General features: G+C 35.9%; 1 protein-coding gene across 2 annotated transcripts in view; it reads right to left on the minus strand.

Annotated features, from left to right (window-relative positions):
* The window catches only part of pard3bb (par-3 family cell polarity regulator beta b), a 422,709-nt gene that overhangs the window by 334,232 nt on the left and 67,852 nt on the right, over nucleotides 1–20,625 (minus strand). For both annotated transcript variants that reach the window (XM_062067536.1, XM_062067535.1), the window contains exons 7-10: nucleotides 13,110–13,193; nucleotides 11,132–11,257; nucleotides 4,043–4,283; nucleotides 1,777–1,885 (exon numbers count right to left, since the gene is read on the minus strand). In XM_062067536.1, coding sequence (XP_061923520.1) covers nucleotides 1,777–1,885; nucleotides 4,043–4,283; nucleotides 11,132–11,257; nucleotides 13,110–13,193 — 560 coding nt within the window. The remainder of the gene's footprint in view (nucleotides 1–1,776; nucleotides 1,886–4,042; nucleotides 4,284–11,131; nucleotides 11,258–13,109; nucleotides 13,194–20,625) is intronic.

Consider the following 20,625-nt stretch of genomic DNA (forward strand, 5'->3'; position numbering starts at 1 on the left):
CTGCCTCACCCTCCAGTCAGGGCTCGATGATTGTATCCTGTATACTGTTGCCTGGTTCCAGGTTCCTGTTTTCCCTGCATTTCCTTTTGACATTAAAGTCATATTTCCCTGCGCTACGCCTGCCATCTCTGCATCTTGGGGTTCACCACCAAACAAATCATGACAGAATCATCGAGCCCTGACGGGAGGGTGAGGCAGGCGTAAATAGTAGCCTGATTGGCAACTGCAACCTGGTGTGCCAGGCTGTTAATCGGAGACAGGTGAGGGAAATGAGCGCTCAGGGAGACATGCAGGAAATGGAACCAAAATAAGAGCGCTGACAGGAAATAAACACAAACACAGAGGAAAACCCAAACATAACCAAACTGTCAGTGACAAGCCTGACACCGGTACTTTTTTTGGCACCGACAAAATCCTGCTAGTCCTACCGGATCCCAATTTACGTAAAATCCAAAGGTGCCATGTTTTGGTACCTGGGTTGCGTGTGGCGACTTTTTTCACTTCGGCACTTAACAATCACTCCAGCAGCACCGAGAGCGAACTCAGCCAAACTACCTTTAAGTAATGTCGCAATTTTCAAAGAAATTTTATCTGGCCCGCAAACACCTGGAAATGATATGTGTCAATAAAGTACTTAATATTTTCTTAATAAATGTAATAAATTGTTTTTATTTTGACAGAAAAAATATATCTACTGCTTGAAATTGCATACCTTTTCAACTTTAATAGTATCCAATATAGTAACAAATATTACAGTATATTATCATACTTTCCAAACATTTTTTGTCTAAATAAAAATAAATACTCAAATATATGCTTGACTTATGATTTTACAGCAAACTACCCATCAAATTAATAAAAAAGGCAATACATTTTACGGTGTTCTTTACAGCAGTAGTACCCAACCTTTTTGTAGCTGCGGACCGGTCAACGCTTGAAAATTTGTCCCACGGACCAGGGGTGGGGGGGTATTTTTTTATTTATTTTTTTTCATAAAGAAATACAATCATGCGTGCTTACGGACTGTATCCCTGCAGACTGTATTGATATATATTGATATATAATGTATATATTGTGTTTTTTATGTTGATTTAATAAAAAAAAGTAATAATTAAAAAAAATATATATATATATATTTTTTTTTAATTTCTTGTGCGGCCCGGTACCAATACCAGTCCGCGGCCCGGTGGTTGGGGACCACTGCTTTACAGCATAAATTTAATAAAACTACCAGGTTTTTTTGCGTTACAATTCTGTTGGCTGATCTTGCCATATTTTTACCGTAAAATCTATGGTTGTTGTTTTTAAAGTTGTATTACTGTAAATGGGAAAAACGATACATTTGTTTTTACGGTAGAAAAACTGGCAGCTAAGTTGCCAGAACAAAAAAAAAGAACTTGTACTGTTTTTCCATTAACAATATAATGTTGTAAAAACCAATGTAAATTTAATAGTAAAATTCCCCCCAAAAAACTGTGGTATTGTTTTTACATTTACTGTGAAACGTAGTAAAAAAATAAACACTACATTTTACAGTAAAATGTTGTAAATGTAAAGTTTTCACTGTAAAATCGACAGTCTAATAAAAACAATGTATATAATTAATAATGAAATCCAGAGGCAAATTCATACATTATTCGCTGTTACAAGCCATAACTGCCATGTGGCCCTCAATGAAAACGAGCTTAACATCCCTGTACTAGTACTTTAAGTTTGTAAATCGAGGTTCCACTGTATAATTTTTGCATAACTGTTGTGTCGTACAGTGGGACTCACCTTTCTTGAGGTCAATTCTTAATCTGCGTCCTCCTGTCTTATTGACCATCAGGCTGGACAGAGTGGGACTTTTCTCTGGAAGTGAATGCTCACTCCTCCCTTTCGAACTCTAGGTAGATAAAAAAAAGGGCAAGCAAAATATTATTGCATTTTAAGGAAATAGATTAACTCTCTGGTTTAAAGCTAAAGATGGGTCTGGGCTGATATTTAATAAGTCAATTAACCGATGATGAATGAAAATTAAGTGGGTAAGTTTTCCAGCGTCGATAAATTGCAATGTGCATACTTCAAGAGCATTCACGCTTTTCAACCGCTTTAACACTCCCGACGGTTAGTATTACTGTATTAAATTAAAATTATCAATGAACCGCTGTTCCTAACTGCACTTATACGGACGGACTGACTGGCACTGGCTTAAATGCTAACATGTAAACAACAGACATTGACGTCTTTCCCCATTACGGAATGTTATTCCCCAATGTAAACTTGCATTAACCCATTACTGTCTAAACAACTGAGCGAAAGTGTTCACATTAATCATAAAGGATGTGCTGTTTTTGCACAAAGTGATGGCTAAACTCGACACTGTCAAGTTGAACCAGACGGACACGGACTCCGTTCAACAGGAAGTGAACTTGCGTGTCGTCACAAATCGGAAGTGTAACAACTGATCACCCTCTACAATTTAAAATAAAAGATAAACATATTCAAGCACACGAACAGAAATTATTATGGATCTTATGAAGCCAGAACAATATTTGATGTTTCCACTGCCAATAAAGTTTATTGTCTCTTTGTATTTTAGTTATTAAAAAATACAACTTTGTTGTTAAAATGTAAATATTTGTGTAAATACTTTTTGAGCACAATCAATAATACCATGATAGCCGTGTTCATTTTTGGTCAGCATTACTTTACTGAGCCATTTTATTGATTGTTTTGGTTGTGTATATTTGAGGGTCCCCCACCGCCTTCTTAACCTATTCTATTGATTTTGGTCGTGATTCTTTTATTCAAATGCAACATTTTGCTTACAAACACAGTACATTTTATTTTTATTATTGTTTATTTAACTTGGAATATAAAAGTTAACATTTGAATTACAATGTTAAAACTACAGATGCCGATAAATGCTTTAAAATGTAATATCGGAAATTATCTGTATCGTTTTCAAAAAGTAAAATGTATGACTATTTAAAACGCCGCTGTACGGAGTGATACACGGAAGTAGGGAGAAATACAGAGCGCCAATAAACCTTAAAGGCACTGCCTTTGCGTGCCGGCCTAATCACATAATATCTACGGCTTTTCACACACTGCATACTTGGTCAACAGCCATACAGGTCACACTGAGGGTAGCCGTATAAACAACTTTAACACTGTTACAAATATGCGCCACACTGTGAACCCACACCAAACAAGAATGACAAACACATTTCGGGAGAACATCCGCACCGTAACACAACATAAACACAACAGAACAAATACCCAGAACCCCTTGCACCTCAACCCCGCCCACCTCAACATCCTCATGCTCTCTCAAGGAGAGCATGTCCCAAATTCCAAGCTGCTGTTTTGAGGCATGTTAAAAAAAATAATGCACTTTGTGACTTCAATAATAAATATGGCCGTGCCATGTTGGCATTTTTTTCTATAACTTGAGTTGACTTATTTTGGAAAACCTTGTTACATTGTTAAATGCATCCAGCGGGGCATCACAACAAAATTAAGCATAATAATGTGTTAATTCCACGACTGTATATATCGGAATCGGTTGATATCGGTAATTAAGAGTTGGACAATATCGGAATATCGGCAAAAAAGACATTATCGGACATCTCTAGATAAAACATATGAGAATTACAAGTTAATTGCATATGAAATGGTATACTTTCATTATTATTATGTACTGTCATTACAACAGTGGTTAATTTGGTCTCAAAAAATTAACGGCAATAATATTGTTTATCGGCAATAATTTGTACGTCAATACATTGTCGAGCAAAATTTGTCATCGGCCCAGGCCGAGCTTAAGAACCAATACTGTGTATTCAAACAGGGTTAAATATTGCAAAAAAAGAACATGTTTTTGCACACACGCAAATATGAATCTAGCTGGGGTTGAAGGGTTGTGCGTGTTTTCCATCACTTATCTTACTGTAGATGAGGCTGTTTTTGTGAGCGCATGTGTGTTTTTTGTAAGTTGTGTTAAACTCAGTCATCTCCGCCAAGGTATCCTTGAATCAGGTTAGCCTGAAGCACTCACAGCATCATCCAAAGTGGCGGCGTTTTCGGCCACTCTCTCCGGGTGCCTGAACACAGGTTTGGCTTTGACAGGCGGGGGCGGTTCTTTGGTCTGGGGGATTCGGGGACTGCTGTCAGGACCCGCGCTGTTGCCAAACAGCTGACCTATGAGGCTCTTTTCAAAGCGTTCCCTGTTGGAGGAGTGGAGCACTTCCACGGAAACAACCGGAGAGTGCATTGCCTGCCGAAAGATTTCTTGAGCTCTGACGATAAAAAAAAAGAGAAAGATGGTGAATGGGAATAGAGACAAAGGAAGAAGACAGACGGTAGAAAATGAGATCAATTGTGTGCTGTGTTGTGGACACACACCGCATCATTAACTACATTGATAATGTCATGAATCACATCTGTATTTAGTATTATCTTGCCTGTCATTTAGTACAAGCATCAATTAAGAGACATAAGATGATTAAATACATTCATTATACTATTAGGGTGATTCATTAATTAATCAAAACTGGCTAATTGATCACTATCCGCATACAAGAAACTAGGTAGTCTATCATCGTATAGCAGGCCTGGGCAATTATTTTGACTCGGGGGGCCAAATTTAGAGAAAAAAATTTGTCTGGGGGCCGGTATATCTATTTTTAGGAACACTAATACAAAACCTCACAATAATGTCTGATTGAATGCAAAAAAAAGTTATGTCAGACCGCCTTAAAAAACGGAATGGAATTTAATTTTTTTTTACTGAATGAGACACCCAGAATGTACATGAAAATAAATAATTATTGGTATTGTTCATTATCAATAGCGCTATTTCTATTGGTATTTGTAATGTAACGTAGTGTAAAAATGCTCATTGTCATTTCTGTATTATTATTTATTTCGCTAACTGCTTCTTTGCTATCACTTTTACCATCATATTTGTACATATCGTATGTGCTGACGTTGTTCTATTGTTGTTGTTGTTATTGTTGTGTTTGCTGTTGTTGTCTCTCTGTCTAATCCCCCTCTTGTCCCCACAATTTCCCCCTCGGTCTTCCTTTTTTTCCTCTTTCTATCCCCTCCAGCTCCGGCCCGGCTGCACCAAATGATAATATAAATACATTTAATCAAGTCAAATTCAAATAAGGCAACAAGAGAAGTATCCTACACTTCTCTTTTGTAAAGTAAATCTGAACAGCCGATATGGGCATCTACATCAACTATATGATTTGCCTGAAAAGCTGGACAGGACACAAAAAGAAAAAGAAAAAAAAAAAGAATGTGGGATTTACAACATTACCTATGAACGATAAAACATTGAATATTGACAACATATGAACGTCACAACAAACCCAGTGAAAGATGAACGCACAGTGTTTCCCACACATTCATTTATTTGTTGCGGCCCGCCACGAAAGAATTACGTCCGCCACAAATTTTATTTTATTTTTTTTTTTTTAAATGTTTTTTTGTTTGGTTTTTTTTTGTCCTGTCCAGCTTCTCAGGCAAATCATATAGTTGATGTAGATGCCCATATAGGCTGTTCAGATTTACTTTACAAAAGAGAAGTGTGGGATACTTCTCTTGTTGCCTTATTTGTATTTGACCACTACTGTTTTCTGTTTATTTGTTACTGACTGTGGCAGGACACCTCTGCCTCTGTTTCACTTTATGTTGCTGGTAAATAATATGGTTGTAGTAGTAGGCTAAAGTTAAATTATTTAGTATGCACTAATTAAAGGGGCAGAGCTTTAAGAGACATTTTAGCTTTTATATTTTATAGGATATATTTTTTGTAAGAACCACAATTAATAAATATATTTCAGTGCGTAACTTATTGTTCAAATCTGTATATAAATATGTACATAAAATGTTGTAATTATATTGTAAAATGGATGGATGGATGGACGTTTAAAACAAAACTGTTATTATTAATTAGTAAGTATACATTTTTTGAGCCTTTTTAGAGAAAATCATATCATTGTAGTAAATTATGCAAATTACTCAATGATGGCATGGTAACCACGCCCATAGCCACGCCCCCACCGCCACAGGTATCTTGGCAGTATATGGGAAACACTTAACGCGAATGGGTAAAAAAAAAAAAAACACCTACAATACTAAGCTTTAGAACTTTGTTGTAAAAATCTCCTTCGGCGTCTGTCCCTGACACCCACATTTCAGGCTGGCCGCTCTGGAAACACTCTGTGGAAACGCTCCCCACCCACACTGTTTGGTGCCTCGTCTGAGCTGCTGTGATTTAGATTACCATAGTAACTAATAGGGGTGTGGGAAAAAATCGATTCGAATTCGAATCGCGATTCTCACGTTGTGCGATTCAGAATCGATTCTCATTTTTAAAACATCGATTTATTTTTATTTATTTATTTATTTTTTATTTTTTTAATTTATTTTTTTTAAATTAATCAATCCAACAAAACAATACACAGCAATACCATAACAATGCAATCCAATTCCAAAACCAAACCCGACCCAGCAACACTCAGAACTGCAATAAACAGAGCAATTGAGAGGAGACACAAACACGACACAGAGCAAACCAAAAGTAGTGAAACAAAAATGAATATTATCAACAACAGTATCAATATTAGTAACAATTTCAACATAGCAGAGATTAAAAATCCCTCATTGACATTATCATTAGACATTTAGTTTATGAGATGCGATGCAAGTGTAAGCCACTGTGACACTATTGTTCATTTTAAAAAAAACTAATTTTTTATTAATGTTTGTAATGATAATATCAATGAGGGATTTTTAATCACTGCTATGTTGAAATTGTTACTAATATTGATACTGTTGTTGATAATATTCATTTTTGTCTCACTACTTTTAGATCAGGGGTGTCAAAGTCAAATGGACGGAGGGCCAAATAAAAAATTTAGCTACAAGCCGAGGGCCGGACTGTTCGAATGTTCATTGAAAAATTTTTAAATGACGCATATAGTCTAGTGAACCTAATTGAACCTACTGAAAACCTAACAAATATATTCCAATATGATCAGATAAATAAAGCAATATTTTCTTATGGCTCTGTCAGTAATCTTTAATTTTCAACAGACACAAAAGACAAATTTCCTTTATATAAAAATCCCCATAACATGAACATTAAATGAAAGAAACCGGTATTCAAGGCACCATCAGTAGCCTATATTTTCTATTTTAGCAAAAGTGGGCTAAATTTACTTCAAAGAAAAAAACAATAATAGCAATTTTCTATCATCCACTCAACTGAAATATTTTTAAAATATAATTAAATTGAAATACAATAAAATAAAGTGCAAAAATCTATAAATCAAAAACAACACTTTGTTTAAGGAGAAGTAACATGCAGTGAAAACAAATATTAAACTTTAACTTTTAAACTTGAATTGAGTAAAAACTCTAAATATGTGATTGCACAGTAATGTTCACATTAAACCCCCCTCCTCCCTCCGTGGGAGGGAGGCGAGTTGGGTGCCCGAAACCCCCCGCTGGTTTCGGCCCGCCCCTTGGCGCGCGTGGCACGGCGGGCTCCGCGACCCGACGGCTGGCCCTCGTGGCTTGACGGCGGGCGCGTCCCGACGGGCTGCGCGTAGGGGTCAAACGCAGAAGTCTCAGGGCCTCGTGGTGAGGGGGTGGCCTGCGGGTTTCGGCCCGCTTGACCCCCCCGCTCCGCTTGGCGCGCGCGGCACATGACGGGTTCCGCCACCGACGCTCGGGCTGCAGCCCGACGGTGGTGCGGGCCCGGCGGTGACGCGCGGTTTGGGGAAACAAAGCAGAAGTCTCAGGGCCTCGGGGCCGGGTTTCGGCCCGCCCCCTTGGCGCGCGTGGCACGGCGGGCTCCGCGACTGACGGCCGGGCTGCAGCCCTTCGGCCGGCAGGCGCGTCCCGGCGGGCCGCTCGCCCCCTTTCGGAACCTTGGACCGGCATCCGCTTGGTGCGTGTAAAAGATCTGCGGTCTGCGGGCCGGTTCTAATAATAAATCAAGATCATCCCAAGGGCCGTAAAAAACCTTCTCGCGGGCCGGATATGGCCCGCGGGCCTTGACTCTGACATATGTGTTTTAGATTGTTCCGTGTCATGTTTGTGTGTCCTCAATTGCTCTCAATTGCTCTGTTTATTGCTATTCTGAATGTTGCTGGGTCAGGTTTTGTTTTGAAATTGTATTGCATTATTATGGTATTGTTGTGTATTGTTTTCATAAAAAAATAAAAAAAAATAAAAAATAAAAAAAAATAAAAATAAAATAAAAATCGTTTTTGAATCGAGAATCATGTTGAATTGAAAAAAAATCGATTCTGAATCGAATCGTGACCCCAAGAATCGATTTTGAATCGAATCGTGGGACACCCAAAGATTCCCAGCCCTAGTAACGAATTAGATTACCATAGTAACTAGTACATCATGCAAAAGCGCAGATTCCAAACATTGAAATATTTTGTATAGTTCAAGACTTACGGTCATTTGAAAACATCACTGCACATTATAATGGCAGCTACAGTTTCCCTCTTAAAGATAAAAAAAATTATTTGGGAATGTCCGGCGGGCCAGATTGAAAATCTTAACAGGCCGCACGCAGCCCCCGGGCCTTAATTTGCCCAGGTCTGTCGTATAATATAGCTGTTTACATTGCATGTGTATGTGTGTATGTCTATAAGAGTGTTTTGATGGTGCACGCTGGATTATGGACATAATGCACTGCAACTGTCAGGATAATCACTTTACAATGAGGACCCTCCCTTATAGGAGGGAAGAGTCCCCCCAGATCATTTCATTGTAAAGCTGTCAAAAAAAGATAAAGTTTAACAATTAATGATATGAAAAGGAGTAAGTATAAACAGTACTGGAGACATTTTTCAAACTGGCGGACATTTCTTCCTGGATGATTGGCAACACTAAATTGGCCCTAGTGTGTGAATGTGAGTGTGAATGTTGTCTGTCTATCTGTGTTGGCCCTGTGATGAGGTGGCGACTTGTCCAGGGTGTACCCCGCCTTCCGCCCGATTGTAGCTGAGATAGGCTTCCAAGCGGTAGGAAATGGATGGATGTTACAGAAAGTATGAGAATGTGTGAGCTGCTGCCTGCTCTTTTTTTAAAAATTCTAATTCTCCTCTTTGTCAATTTACACAAAGTTTTGGCAGAGATATATTTTCTGTCATCTTCATGTCCATCCATCTCCGTCACGTTATTTGAGTGATTCACAGAACATAAAAACTTGCCGTGCTCCTTTAATGAGCCCACGAATGCGACTCGCTGCAGTCGCGAAAACAAACAAAACGGGAGGAAGACTGCAGGAAACAGGGACAAAAACTGAAATCCCCGGGGGAAAAAAATAGAAGGTTTGACAAGTTCATAAAAGCAGAGGAGACGTAAGGTCGGCGACCAGCAGATGGAGCACTGGTTATTGCTATCTAATTCACTATGTTTTTTTTCATATATATATATATATATATATATATATATATATATATATATATATATATATATATATATATATATATATATATATATATAAAAAAAAGATACTTGTATTTTATGTGTGTATAAATTGTATTTGCTGATGTAGTCATGTTGTAGTTGAAAACATTTTTTTTTAAAAAGCCAATAACGATAAAAAGAGCCCATAACTGATACATGTCAAAAGGCCAAATATATGCGCCGATAATCAGTTAAATCCCTAATATGTATCTCTTCTAGCAGGACGAAGGCTGATTCTACGGCGTTCTTTTCTGCTTAAAGGTGGAATATAATCATTTAATAATACTATGGGTGAAATCATCTTAATATATATACCGTATTTTTCGTACTATAAGTCGAAGTTTTTTTCATAGTTTGGCCGGGGGTGCGACTTATACTCAGGAGCGACTTATGTGTGAAATTATTAACACATTACCGTAAAATATCAAATAATATTATTTAGCTCATTCACGTAAGAGACTATATGTATAAGATTTCATGGGATTTAGCGATTAGGAGTGACAGATTGTTTGGTAAACGTATAGCATGTTCTATATGTTATAGTTATTTGAATGACTCTTACCATAATATGTTACATTAACATACCAGGCATGTTCTCAGTTGGTTATTTATGCCTCATATAACGTACACTTATTCAGCCTGTTGTTCACTATTCTTTATTTATTTTAAATTGCCTTTCAAATGTCTATTCTTGGTGTTGGGTTTTATCAAATAAATTTCCCCAAAAAATGCGACTTATACTCCAGTGCGACTTATACTGTATACCGTATTTCCTTGAATAGCCGCAGGGGCGCTAATTAATTTAAAACCTCCTGTCACTCCGGCGTTTACCGGAAGCCTGCGGGATGGCCGTGCATGCGCTAATTATTTTAAAACCTCTTCTCACTCCGGCGTTTACCAAAAAAATGCGACTTATACTCCAGTGCAACTTATATATGTTTTTTCTTTCTTTATTATGCATTTTCGGCCGGAGCGACTTATACTCCGAAAAATACGGTATTAATGCAATGTAATTATTATCACCTCTATATCAGTTATTGTGTTCCCTTTGTAATCCCTTTTCATGTGTGTTCTGTCATTTTCTATAATCACGTTACACTCCCAAACCCAAACATTTCAGTCTACTTCCCAGGTACTACACTGATGTAATAAACACATCTAATCCCAAAGCTGAACAGATCTTCTCTGAAAGCAATACAACAGAATGGTGATTGCAAACAAAGTGATCCCCGTGGAATATCCCTCAGACATCTGCCAAGTGTCTTCACTACTGTTCTGTAATGTCATCGCATGTTATACGAGCCCTCCGACAAGAGGAAGGTGATATCAGTGAAGACAGGAATAGAGACCAGACCTAAATTTGAAGCGCATTGTCTCGTTCAGGATCGTGGATATGCAACATTCCTATTGTTAAGAGAGGGATTATATTTGTTATACTCCGCTCGCTGTCAAAATGAAACGAGCAGTCAAATCAGGACTGGTCATATCTTTGTAAGAGGGCAGCCGTGGCTACATATGTAGCTTACCACCACCAGCGTGTGAATGTAAACTAGATAAATAATGGGTTACAATGTAAAATGCTCTATATATAAATCCAATCCATTATTATTATTAAACGCAAAAGCCATGAAAAACTCACTGGCTGAATGTCTTGTCCATGAGGTCGGTGTTGTTGATCTTTACGATGCACTCGTCTTCTTGAAACAAACCCTCTTTACTGGAGCGACTGTCTTCCTCTACTCCACGGATGTACAAACCAAGAGACCTGTGAGCACAGTCGTCAGTGGAAATGAGTTATGGACATTGTAAAAGCATAATATTTTGTATGAAAAAAATTAATGGCTTTTTTTCCTAGCTACCATTTTCATTAGCAATCATCATGTGAACTGATTGTAAATAAAGAATTTAAATGCATTGACACAATCCATGCAAGTTGGGTTCTATAATATCTTAAACATATGTAACTAGAGATGTCCGATAATGGCTTTTTTGCAGATATCCGATATTCCGATATTGCCCAACTCTTAATTACCGATTCCGATATCAACCGATACCGATATATACAGTCCTGGAATTAACATATAATTATGCTTAATTTTGTTGTGATGCCCCGCTGGACGCATTAAACAATGTAACTTTACTATGAATTGATTAACGTGGACCCCGACTTAAACAAGTTGAAAAATTATTCGGGTGTTGCCATTTAGTGGTCAATTGTACAGAATATGTACTGTACTGTGCAATCTACTAATACAAGTTTCAATCAATCAATTTTTTGTCATTCTTGTTTGGTGTGGGTTCACAGTGTGGCGCATATTTGTAACAGTGTTGAAGTTGTTTATACGGATACCCTCAGTTTGACCTGTATGGCTGTTGATCAAGTATGCCTTGCATTCACTTATGTGTGTGTAAAAGCCGTATATATTAGGTGACTGGGCCGGCACGCTGTTTGTATGGAGGAAAAGCGGATGTGACGACTGGTTGTAGAGGACGCTAAAGGCAGTGCATTTAAGGCACGCCCCCAATAATGTTGTCCGGGTTGCCCCGGGAGATTTTCGGGAGGGGCACTGAAATTCGTGAGTCTCCTGGGAAAATCGGGAGGTTGAAACAGATACCGATAATTTCCGATATTACATTTTAAAGCATTTATCGGCCGATAATATCGGCAGGCTATATAGCAGGATAATATCGGTGTCCGATATTATCGGACCTCTCTATATGTAACCTATTGTTTTACAATTTAAATTAATACCTACAATATACATATACATTATAAATATACATTTACACTATATATATATATATATATATATATATATATATATATATATATACATATATATATATAGATATAGTAATAGATATATATAAACATATACAGTACAGGCCAAAAGTTTGAACACACCTTCTCATTCAATTCGTTTTCTTCATTTTCATGACTATTTACATTGTAGATTGTCACTGAAGGCATCAAAACTACTTAACAAAAATAGGTGAAATAACTGAAAACATGTTTTATGTTCTAGTTTCTTCAAAATAGCCACCCGTCGCTCTGATTACCGCATTGCACACTCTTGGCAATTCTCTCGATGAGCTTCAAGAGGTAGTCACTTGAAATGGTTTTTACTTTACAGGTGTCATAGTTTTGATGCCTTCAGTGACAATCTACAATGTTAATAGTCATGAAAATAAAGAAAACGCAGGGAAACCTAATGTATATACATATATATATATATATATATATATATACATATATATATATACATATATATATACATATATATATATATATATATATATATATATATATATATATATATATATATACATATATATACATATATATACATATATATATATATATATATATATATATATATATATATATATATATATATATATATATATACACATATATATATATATATATACACATATATATATATATATATACACATATATATATATATATATATATATATATATATATATATATATATATATATATATATATATATATATATATATATATATATATATATATATATATATATATATATTTATACTGTATATAAAAACACATATAGAATATAGGTTTATGTGTGTACATAACTCACCGTCCGCTGAGAGATGAGCAGTAGGGAACCACGTGGATGCCCAGTGGACAGTCTCCTCCCAAGATCTCCACTGTTCTTGTCAAGCTACACGCAAAGTAAAAAAAAAACAAAAAAAAACATGGCTATCTTTGCTATTTCCTTTACAAAATGTCAGTGATTGTGCAGAAAAAATCAATAGATCATTGTTTATTAGAATAATACAACTGCTGAAAATATAAAGAAAATAGATAACTATGGACAGAAATTACTGTCAAAACACACATAAATGTCGTACTCACACCCCGGATTTGAACGTATAAAAACAATTGTATTCAAAGTAAAACTTTTGCCAGTAATATTCCACCTTTTTGGCAGTATTATTTCACCACACACTTGCTCTCAGAGCACCTGTAATTAGCACTCTACTACAACAAGTGGTGTTACTGACACAATGTAAGGCCGTCAGAGCTTCTGCTATTTGCGCATGGTGCCATCCGCCATAAATAAACAAACAGTTTTTAATCTCAATGGGGCTTCCCTGGGTAAATAAAGGTAAAAGAAAATTCTCAACCTGTAAGTTAACCTGAAAGTTTCCTCTCTTTTCTGTCCACCATGTTAACTTCCCACCCTGCTTTTTATTATTTGTAATTTTGGCTGACGGCACCATGCGCAAATAACAGTAGCTCTCAGAAAATAGTTTTTATGCTGGCAAATGTTTTTTGTATTATTATTTAAGAATCTGCCATTGGAAGGCAAGATTGTTTTATAAATATCTCCGCCATGCCTCCATGGTTTGATTTAAAATGTGTGGACCTTATTCAGATCCCAAATAGATGCGCAATTATTTAACTGAATTAAATTGATTGGTTCTGGTGTCTGTCGGAGGTATTTTAATAATGTTTGGTTTTTTCCAAACACAGTATATGAAAAAAATACTTCTTGCAATATGCATTTTGTTGTGTCTGGAACATTAATGCCAGTGTCATCTAAAAAATAGATTTTCGAAATAATCGTGATTCTTATTTGTAACGGTTATTAATCGATTAAAAAAATCAACAATCGTTTTTTTATTAAAATTTGTAATGTTTCCTGTCCAGCCACTCATATTGCTTATATAGATTCCCAAATCTGCTGTACAGAATTACTTTAGAAAAAAGAAGTGTTGGATACTTCTCTAGTTGCTTTATTTGTATTTGACTTTATTAAATGTTTGGGTAGAATTGTATTAAATAAAACCAGTTTTATTTTAAGTAATATATAAATCTATCAGAGCTTTTTTATTCATTTTATGGAGGGCAGTAGTTAACCACAGAACTGGCACCCAATGTTATTAAAAAAAAACATTGATTTTGAATTAAGAATCGATTGTGAATCGAATCGTTACTCCAAAGAATTTAATTGAAATGTGTGGTGCACAAAGATTCACAGCCCACTGTCGTCGATGAGCGCACACCTTCAGCACGCTAAAAAGGTGGGATGGCAGGACTGCTTCTAAAATCCTCAACAAAAAAAAACTGATACACGTCGGCTGCATGTTTCAAAACAAACGTCATATGTGGGAGCACGATAACATGAATGTGCAGTAAATGAGTGTATCCATGGTAAAAGCCACGTAGTACACACCAAAAACTCATTTAAATAAGGCGGTCTGCACCAGTTATCAATTGTACACGCAGTCTTAGTAGATCACTACTAATAATAGACGCAATTATTTGGATCTTAGTGAATCAGGTCCTTTATGTAAAACGGATGACTAGGATAGAGTGGTAAGATATGGAGAAAATATAAATAAAAAAAGAAAAGCAGATTAAGGAGCACTGGAAGACCGATAAAAGTGAAAGGAAGAAAGGAAACAAAAGGGAATTAATTAGCCAACGCTAATGAATAGTATTAATATGATGAGAAAAATCGCCCTATTCATTCCTCCAGCACTGCTCTGATTTCTTAAACTCTCACCAGAACACGGCGTCAAGTACTTTGGGAATCATTTACATTTGGTATTTGATGTTGGGGATGTTTGACAGGCTGCATCGAATACAAAACTTAAGTGGTGTTGCGTGATGAAGAAATTAGAGGAGAAAACAGAGAGGCAGACTAATGCACAACAGAGTATAGACACACACACACACATATACAGTAGATATACATAAAAACAGCAGGTGTTCTCCACCTGTCACTTCACTGATGCTCAATATGAAAGACTGATCGCTGAGAAGAAATTACCCAAAAAGGATGTGCATTACAAAAGCATTTTTTTACAAGCATTTCATCTATTTAGTACTGGATGAAGGGTGCATTCTCCTCTTTCACTTTTCACGTTGATCTTCAAAGTGCAGAGAACAAAAGAGTGGCAAAGTGAATGCAAACCTGGGAAAATGCTAATGTTATGCAAAATGTTAATATATGCAAACACAGAAACCCCCCGCACCAAATTTAGTGATAGTTCTGAAATTAAAAGCCAGCTCAAAATACATCTAAGGACGTGTATCACGGAGCAGTGCACTGCAAAATAGGAAAAAAATACTACAAATTGGTGAAATTAACTAGCTGCATGGACAGATGTTTTTACTTGATAAGACATCCTAAATTAAGATTTGGATATCTAAAATTAGCAGGACATTTAAGAAAGAAATAGGTATTTTATTCTGAAAACAAGCAACTTGCAATTCTTAAATGAAGCATCTTTGAGACGTTGCAGAATCTTTAAAAAATATTTTCTATGTGGGGAAAACCAAAATATCCCACTTGTGATTTAGGGCTATATAAATAAACATTGATTGATTGATTGATACTTGAATAGTTATTTTCTCAATTTTTAAACGAGAATAGACAAAATATTATTATTCTTGCTAAAATTAAGATTAGTCAGTGACTAAAAATAAGTTAAAAAAAATCTGCCAAAAATTAGAGAAATTTCGAGAAATAAAATGTAAAATCTGGGCAAGTGGCAAATAGGTTCAGCGTGTGGGTCCGTTTGGCACTTTTCGACTTTCCTTGGGAGGTCTGCAGTATGTCTACATTTTAAAGTGTCGGCCTTATCTCCTAAGATCCAGATAACATGCTAAATAGCGTGTGCAACCTATAGAACTGTGTGTATTATTATTATTGGGCGCGTTAAGACTGTGTGTACAATTGATAAAGGCATAAGGGAATCTAAGTTACTGGTCAATCCCAAATTCTTTCGATGACATATATGCTGAGTAAAAAGGACCATCAAGACAGAATAGGAATATTATCAAGTTTTACTGAAATTTCAGGAGATCATTGTGTCTATTATTATTGGGCGTGTTAAGACTGTGTGTACAATTGATAAAGGCATAAGTGGCGCAGACCGCCCAATGTAATGAGGTTTTTGCATGTACGACTAGCATTATGTGCCCATGAAAACACTCATTTCCCTCCACATTCATGTTGTTATGCTCCCCAACCTATGTGTGATGTTGTTAAACAACATAATTTGTACCACATTTTCTGCAATATAGAATCGCAATCTATAGACATCAGAAACTATTTTTAGCGCGCTTTGCAGGGAGGCGGCAGACCATCACAACACTGCAGCATATTCATGCATTTGGATTGTGCCAAACGGACGAAAATGCATATTAAATGACCTTTTATCATATAGGAGATATTTAATAATATTTTTCATAAATTAATAAAACAAATGTTTTTTTTTTTTTTAAAAGTACCAATTCGCATCAATTCAATTTGTTTTAATCAGCCCCTTAAGTCAGCCAGCAGCTATAAAATTATAAACTAATATTGCCTAGTAACTTTTATTAATGACAAAGCACCTATGTTGAGACGCACACTTAAGACAAAGGATTCTTTATCGATATGTCAGTTTGCACATAGATTTCAGACGCACGATAAATATGCAAAATAGCGCCCGCAGAACAGTTTCAGTCTTGATAAATCACGTTGCGTTTGCTGAATGATTTATAATACTAAATGATATGTTTGCATCTTCTCCGAGCAAAATGAGCGTTCTGATAATCAGCATATATTCTGCATTATCACGAAAACAGACACGCGAAACAAATTGCACACCTTATTCTGCTCATTTAGGTGGTGCAATCCTCTGTGCACAAGTTTAGTAGCTCAGCTTTGCGTGTGCTATCAAGTTTGCGTGTGTTTTAGTGCCATTGTCTTATTCTCAAACATCTTCCAAGCAGAAATATGTGTTACTAGCAGACCCATTTGAAATATTATTTGTAAATTCGGGCTGCAATGATTAATCGATTAAATTGTTTAATCAGATAGGAAAAATATTGAATTTATATTTTGTTGCTTCAATTGAGTGTAAATTGATACAATCCAGACATACCTTCTGCATGGCAGCTGCAACGGAGCGCAAATGAAAGCAGTAGTGTACCGTAGTGGGAAAGGATTCACAACATGTGGATCTCACATGAGAGAAAAAGGGCGGCATTAATCATATTGTAATAGAGTCGGCTGAAAATGATAAAAAGTGCCACTCTACATAGCAACTGACACGGTGGTCAAAGTAGGAATTGCCACAAAACGTATTTTAATATATTCAACAGTCTGCTGCCGTTTGGCGTTAAAGTAGATTTGTCACGTTTCATGTGTCAGGTAAACTGTGATGAATGGAGCCCAATGAATCCCTGGATCTTTATTTTTTATATATTATCGCAACATGTAAAAGTGCAACTTAATTGTTAATGATGTACATTTATTTATTTTTTTTAAAAAGGTTATGTTAATTTCAATACGTTTTTCTATAATACACATTTAGGTGTTTTATCCAATTACTCAAACTAATCCCTAGATTACTCGATGACTAAATAATCCAACAGAAGCATCTATTTATCTCGATAATAATGACATTTTGATTTAAGTATTCTGTGTGATTTAGGTTATGACCCATTACTGTACTAGGATGCTACCTATAATAATAATAATAGGTGCTGCTTTGTAATCAAAGGCTTATTGTGCATATGCAAACACATACTGGCAGGACATGAGCAACTCACATTCACTGATTTAAAGAGCACTTTACCATTCTCGTATTTATAATCGTTTCAGATTTTTTTGGCAATTTCAAGGATCGTTTCACCGCCGACCAGAGAAACCATTAAATCACTTTAACATTACTTAACGCTGAGGTGGTTTTTGTGGGAGTATGTACAGCAGTCCTAATAAGACCAGCAATTTCCGAGTGAGTGAAATTAATATGAGCGGTGCAGTGAAGTTTACATTTACTTTGAAATAAAAACGGCATCCTCGGTTGCCTTTACTTGTTTTAATTAAAAATGACAACTTTGTGTCAGAGTGGAGTAGTTGAACTGTTATTATTATTATTATTATAATATATATATATATTTTTTTTTTCGTTCATTCAATTGATTTAGGACCAGAAACATAGTTCAATCTTTTTACAGCCATCACTGTATGCTGGAATTTAAACCAGTAATATTATGTCCTTCTTTCATCTGTTAACAATGTGTAGCATGGTAAAAAAAAAAAACGGTTATTAGCAATGAGTAAAGAAAAATTTGATTTCTGCAGGTATCAGCAAATCTAATTTAATGCTTTTAATGCACTTTTCCTACTGCAGATTGTTACGAAATATATATAGTCAAGAGCATATAATAGTCTGGATAGACAAACATTGTACGCATTTGACAATGATAATGTTGTATCGTTGAAATGTTCACATTAACTTTGGCCAAATTAAGTACTAATGTAATCATAATATAGAATAATATAATGAAAGCGACCCTTCCAATCGCAATAAACACCTTTTTCATTGTTGTAGAATTTTTAACCATTGTAATGAGAAGGTCAATAACTTAAATATTCGAAATATGTAAACAAACATTAAAATAAAATGTACTCTCAATATTTGTTGCCAAACACTCCACTCCAAAAAATATTGAACATTTTGAAAGGCATTTTTTCCCCCCAATTGGAAGAACTGGGTCGATGGTTTGTTTTGTTGTTGTTTTTTGAAAATGTTTTGTTGATTTCAACAATTTTTCCTATAATACACATTCAGGTGTTTTATCCGATTACTCAAACTAATCGCCAGATTACTCGATGACTAAATAATCCAACAGCAGCACTGGGTCGATGGTTTGTTCTGTTGTTGTTTTTTGAAAATGTTTTGTTAATTTCAACACGTATTTACGTGAGCCACGCATATAAGACCGCCCACAAAACGTCCTAAAAATGGTCTGTAAAACATCATCTATGCAACATTTTGACCAAAGAATCATCATTACATGTTATGTAAACCAGTGTTTTTCCACCACCGTGCCGCGGCACACTAGTGTACCGTGAGATATTGTTTGGTGTGCTGTGGGACATTATGTAATTTCACCTAATTGGGTTAAAAATATTTTGTGCAAACCAATAATTATAATCCGCAAATAATTAGCCGTTGTTGACTGTCTGTCCTGTCTAGTAGAGCTCGGCATATCAGCCGGTGTTTTGTACCAAAGCGGTTGATTTACAGATGTCATTGGGTTGATTCCTAGTATTTTCTGGCATAGTTTTAGAATGTTAAAGGTGGCTTCTATGGGGCTCTGCCTCAATTCGTTATTTTTTTAAAGTGCTCTGTTTATTGCTATTCTGAATGTTGCTGGGTCGGGTTTGGTTTTGGAATTGGACTGAATTATTATGGTATTGGTGTGTATTGTTTTGTTTGATTGATTATTAAATTCTTTAAAAAAAATAAAAAATTTAAAAAATTTAAAAAAGAAGGTGTTTTGTAGATGCTTTGTCGTGATCACAATATGCGGAAGGCAGCGTGCAGGTAAAAAGGTATCTAATGCTTAAACCAAAAATAAACAAAAGGCGAGTGCCCCTAAGAACAGGCATTTAAGCTTAAGGATGGCTATGCAAAACAAAACTAAAACTGAACTGGCTGCAAAGTAAACAAAAACAGAATGCTGGAAGACAGCAAAGACTTGGCGCGTGTGGAGCAGACAGCGTCCACAAAGTACATCCGTACATGACAATCAACACCAAAATAGGAGCGCAAGACAATCCAATCCAATCCAATCCACTTTATATATATAGCACATTTACACAACAAGAATGTTTCCAAAGTGCTGCACAGCCATGTTAAAAACAATATTAAAAACAATATTATGCTACACCAATGACTGAATAAAAACAAAGAATAAATGAATAGAAAACCAATACAGAGACAATATAAAAAATAAATACGATTAAAAACTATTTTAAAGGGTAAAACCAATTAAAACAGTAAAATAGACATCAAAATTTATTAAAAAAAACACACAGGACAACAGAGGACAGAAGACCACACAACTCACGTAGTGTTAAAAGCCAAAGAATAAAAGTGGGTCTTAACCCTCCTATTGACCTCGATTTTTGCCTACACCATCGTTCCTCAGGGGTCACATAGACCCCAGAGATGTAAAGCTCTATAAGTTGTTGTGTGTGGGAGTAAGACACATGATCCAATTGACTTTTTTGTGCTCCCAAGTCTTCTGAACACAGAGAAGTCAACTCTGAGTCGATCTGACCATCATACACTGAATTA

This window comes from Entelurus aequoreus, linkage group LG13 (genome assembly GCF_033978785.1).
Source record: "Entelurus aequoreus isolate RoL-2023_Sb linkage group LG13, RoL_Eaeq_v1.1, whole genome shotgun sequence".
NCBI lineage: Eukaryota > Metazoa > Chordata > Actinopteri > Syngnathiformes > Syngnathidae > Entelurus > Entelurus aequoreus.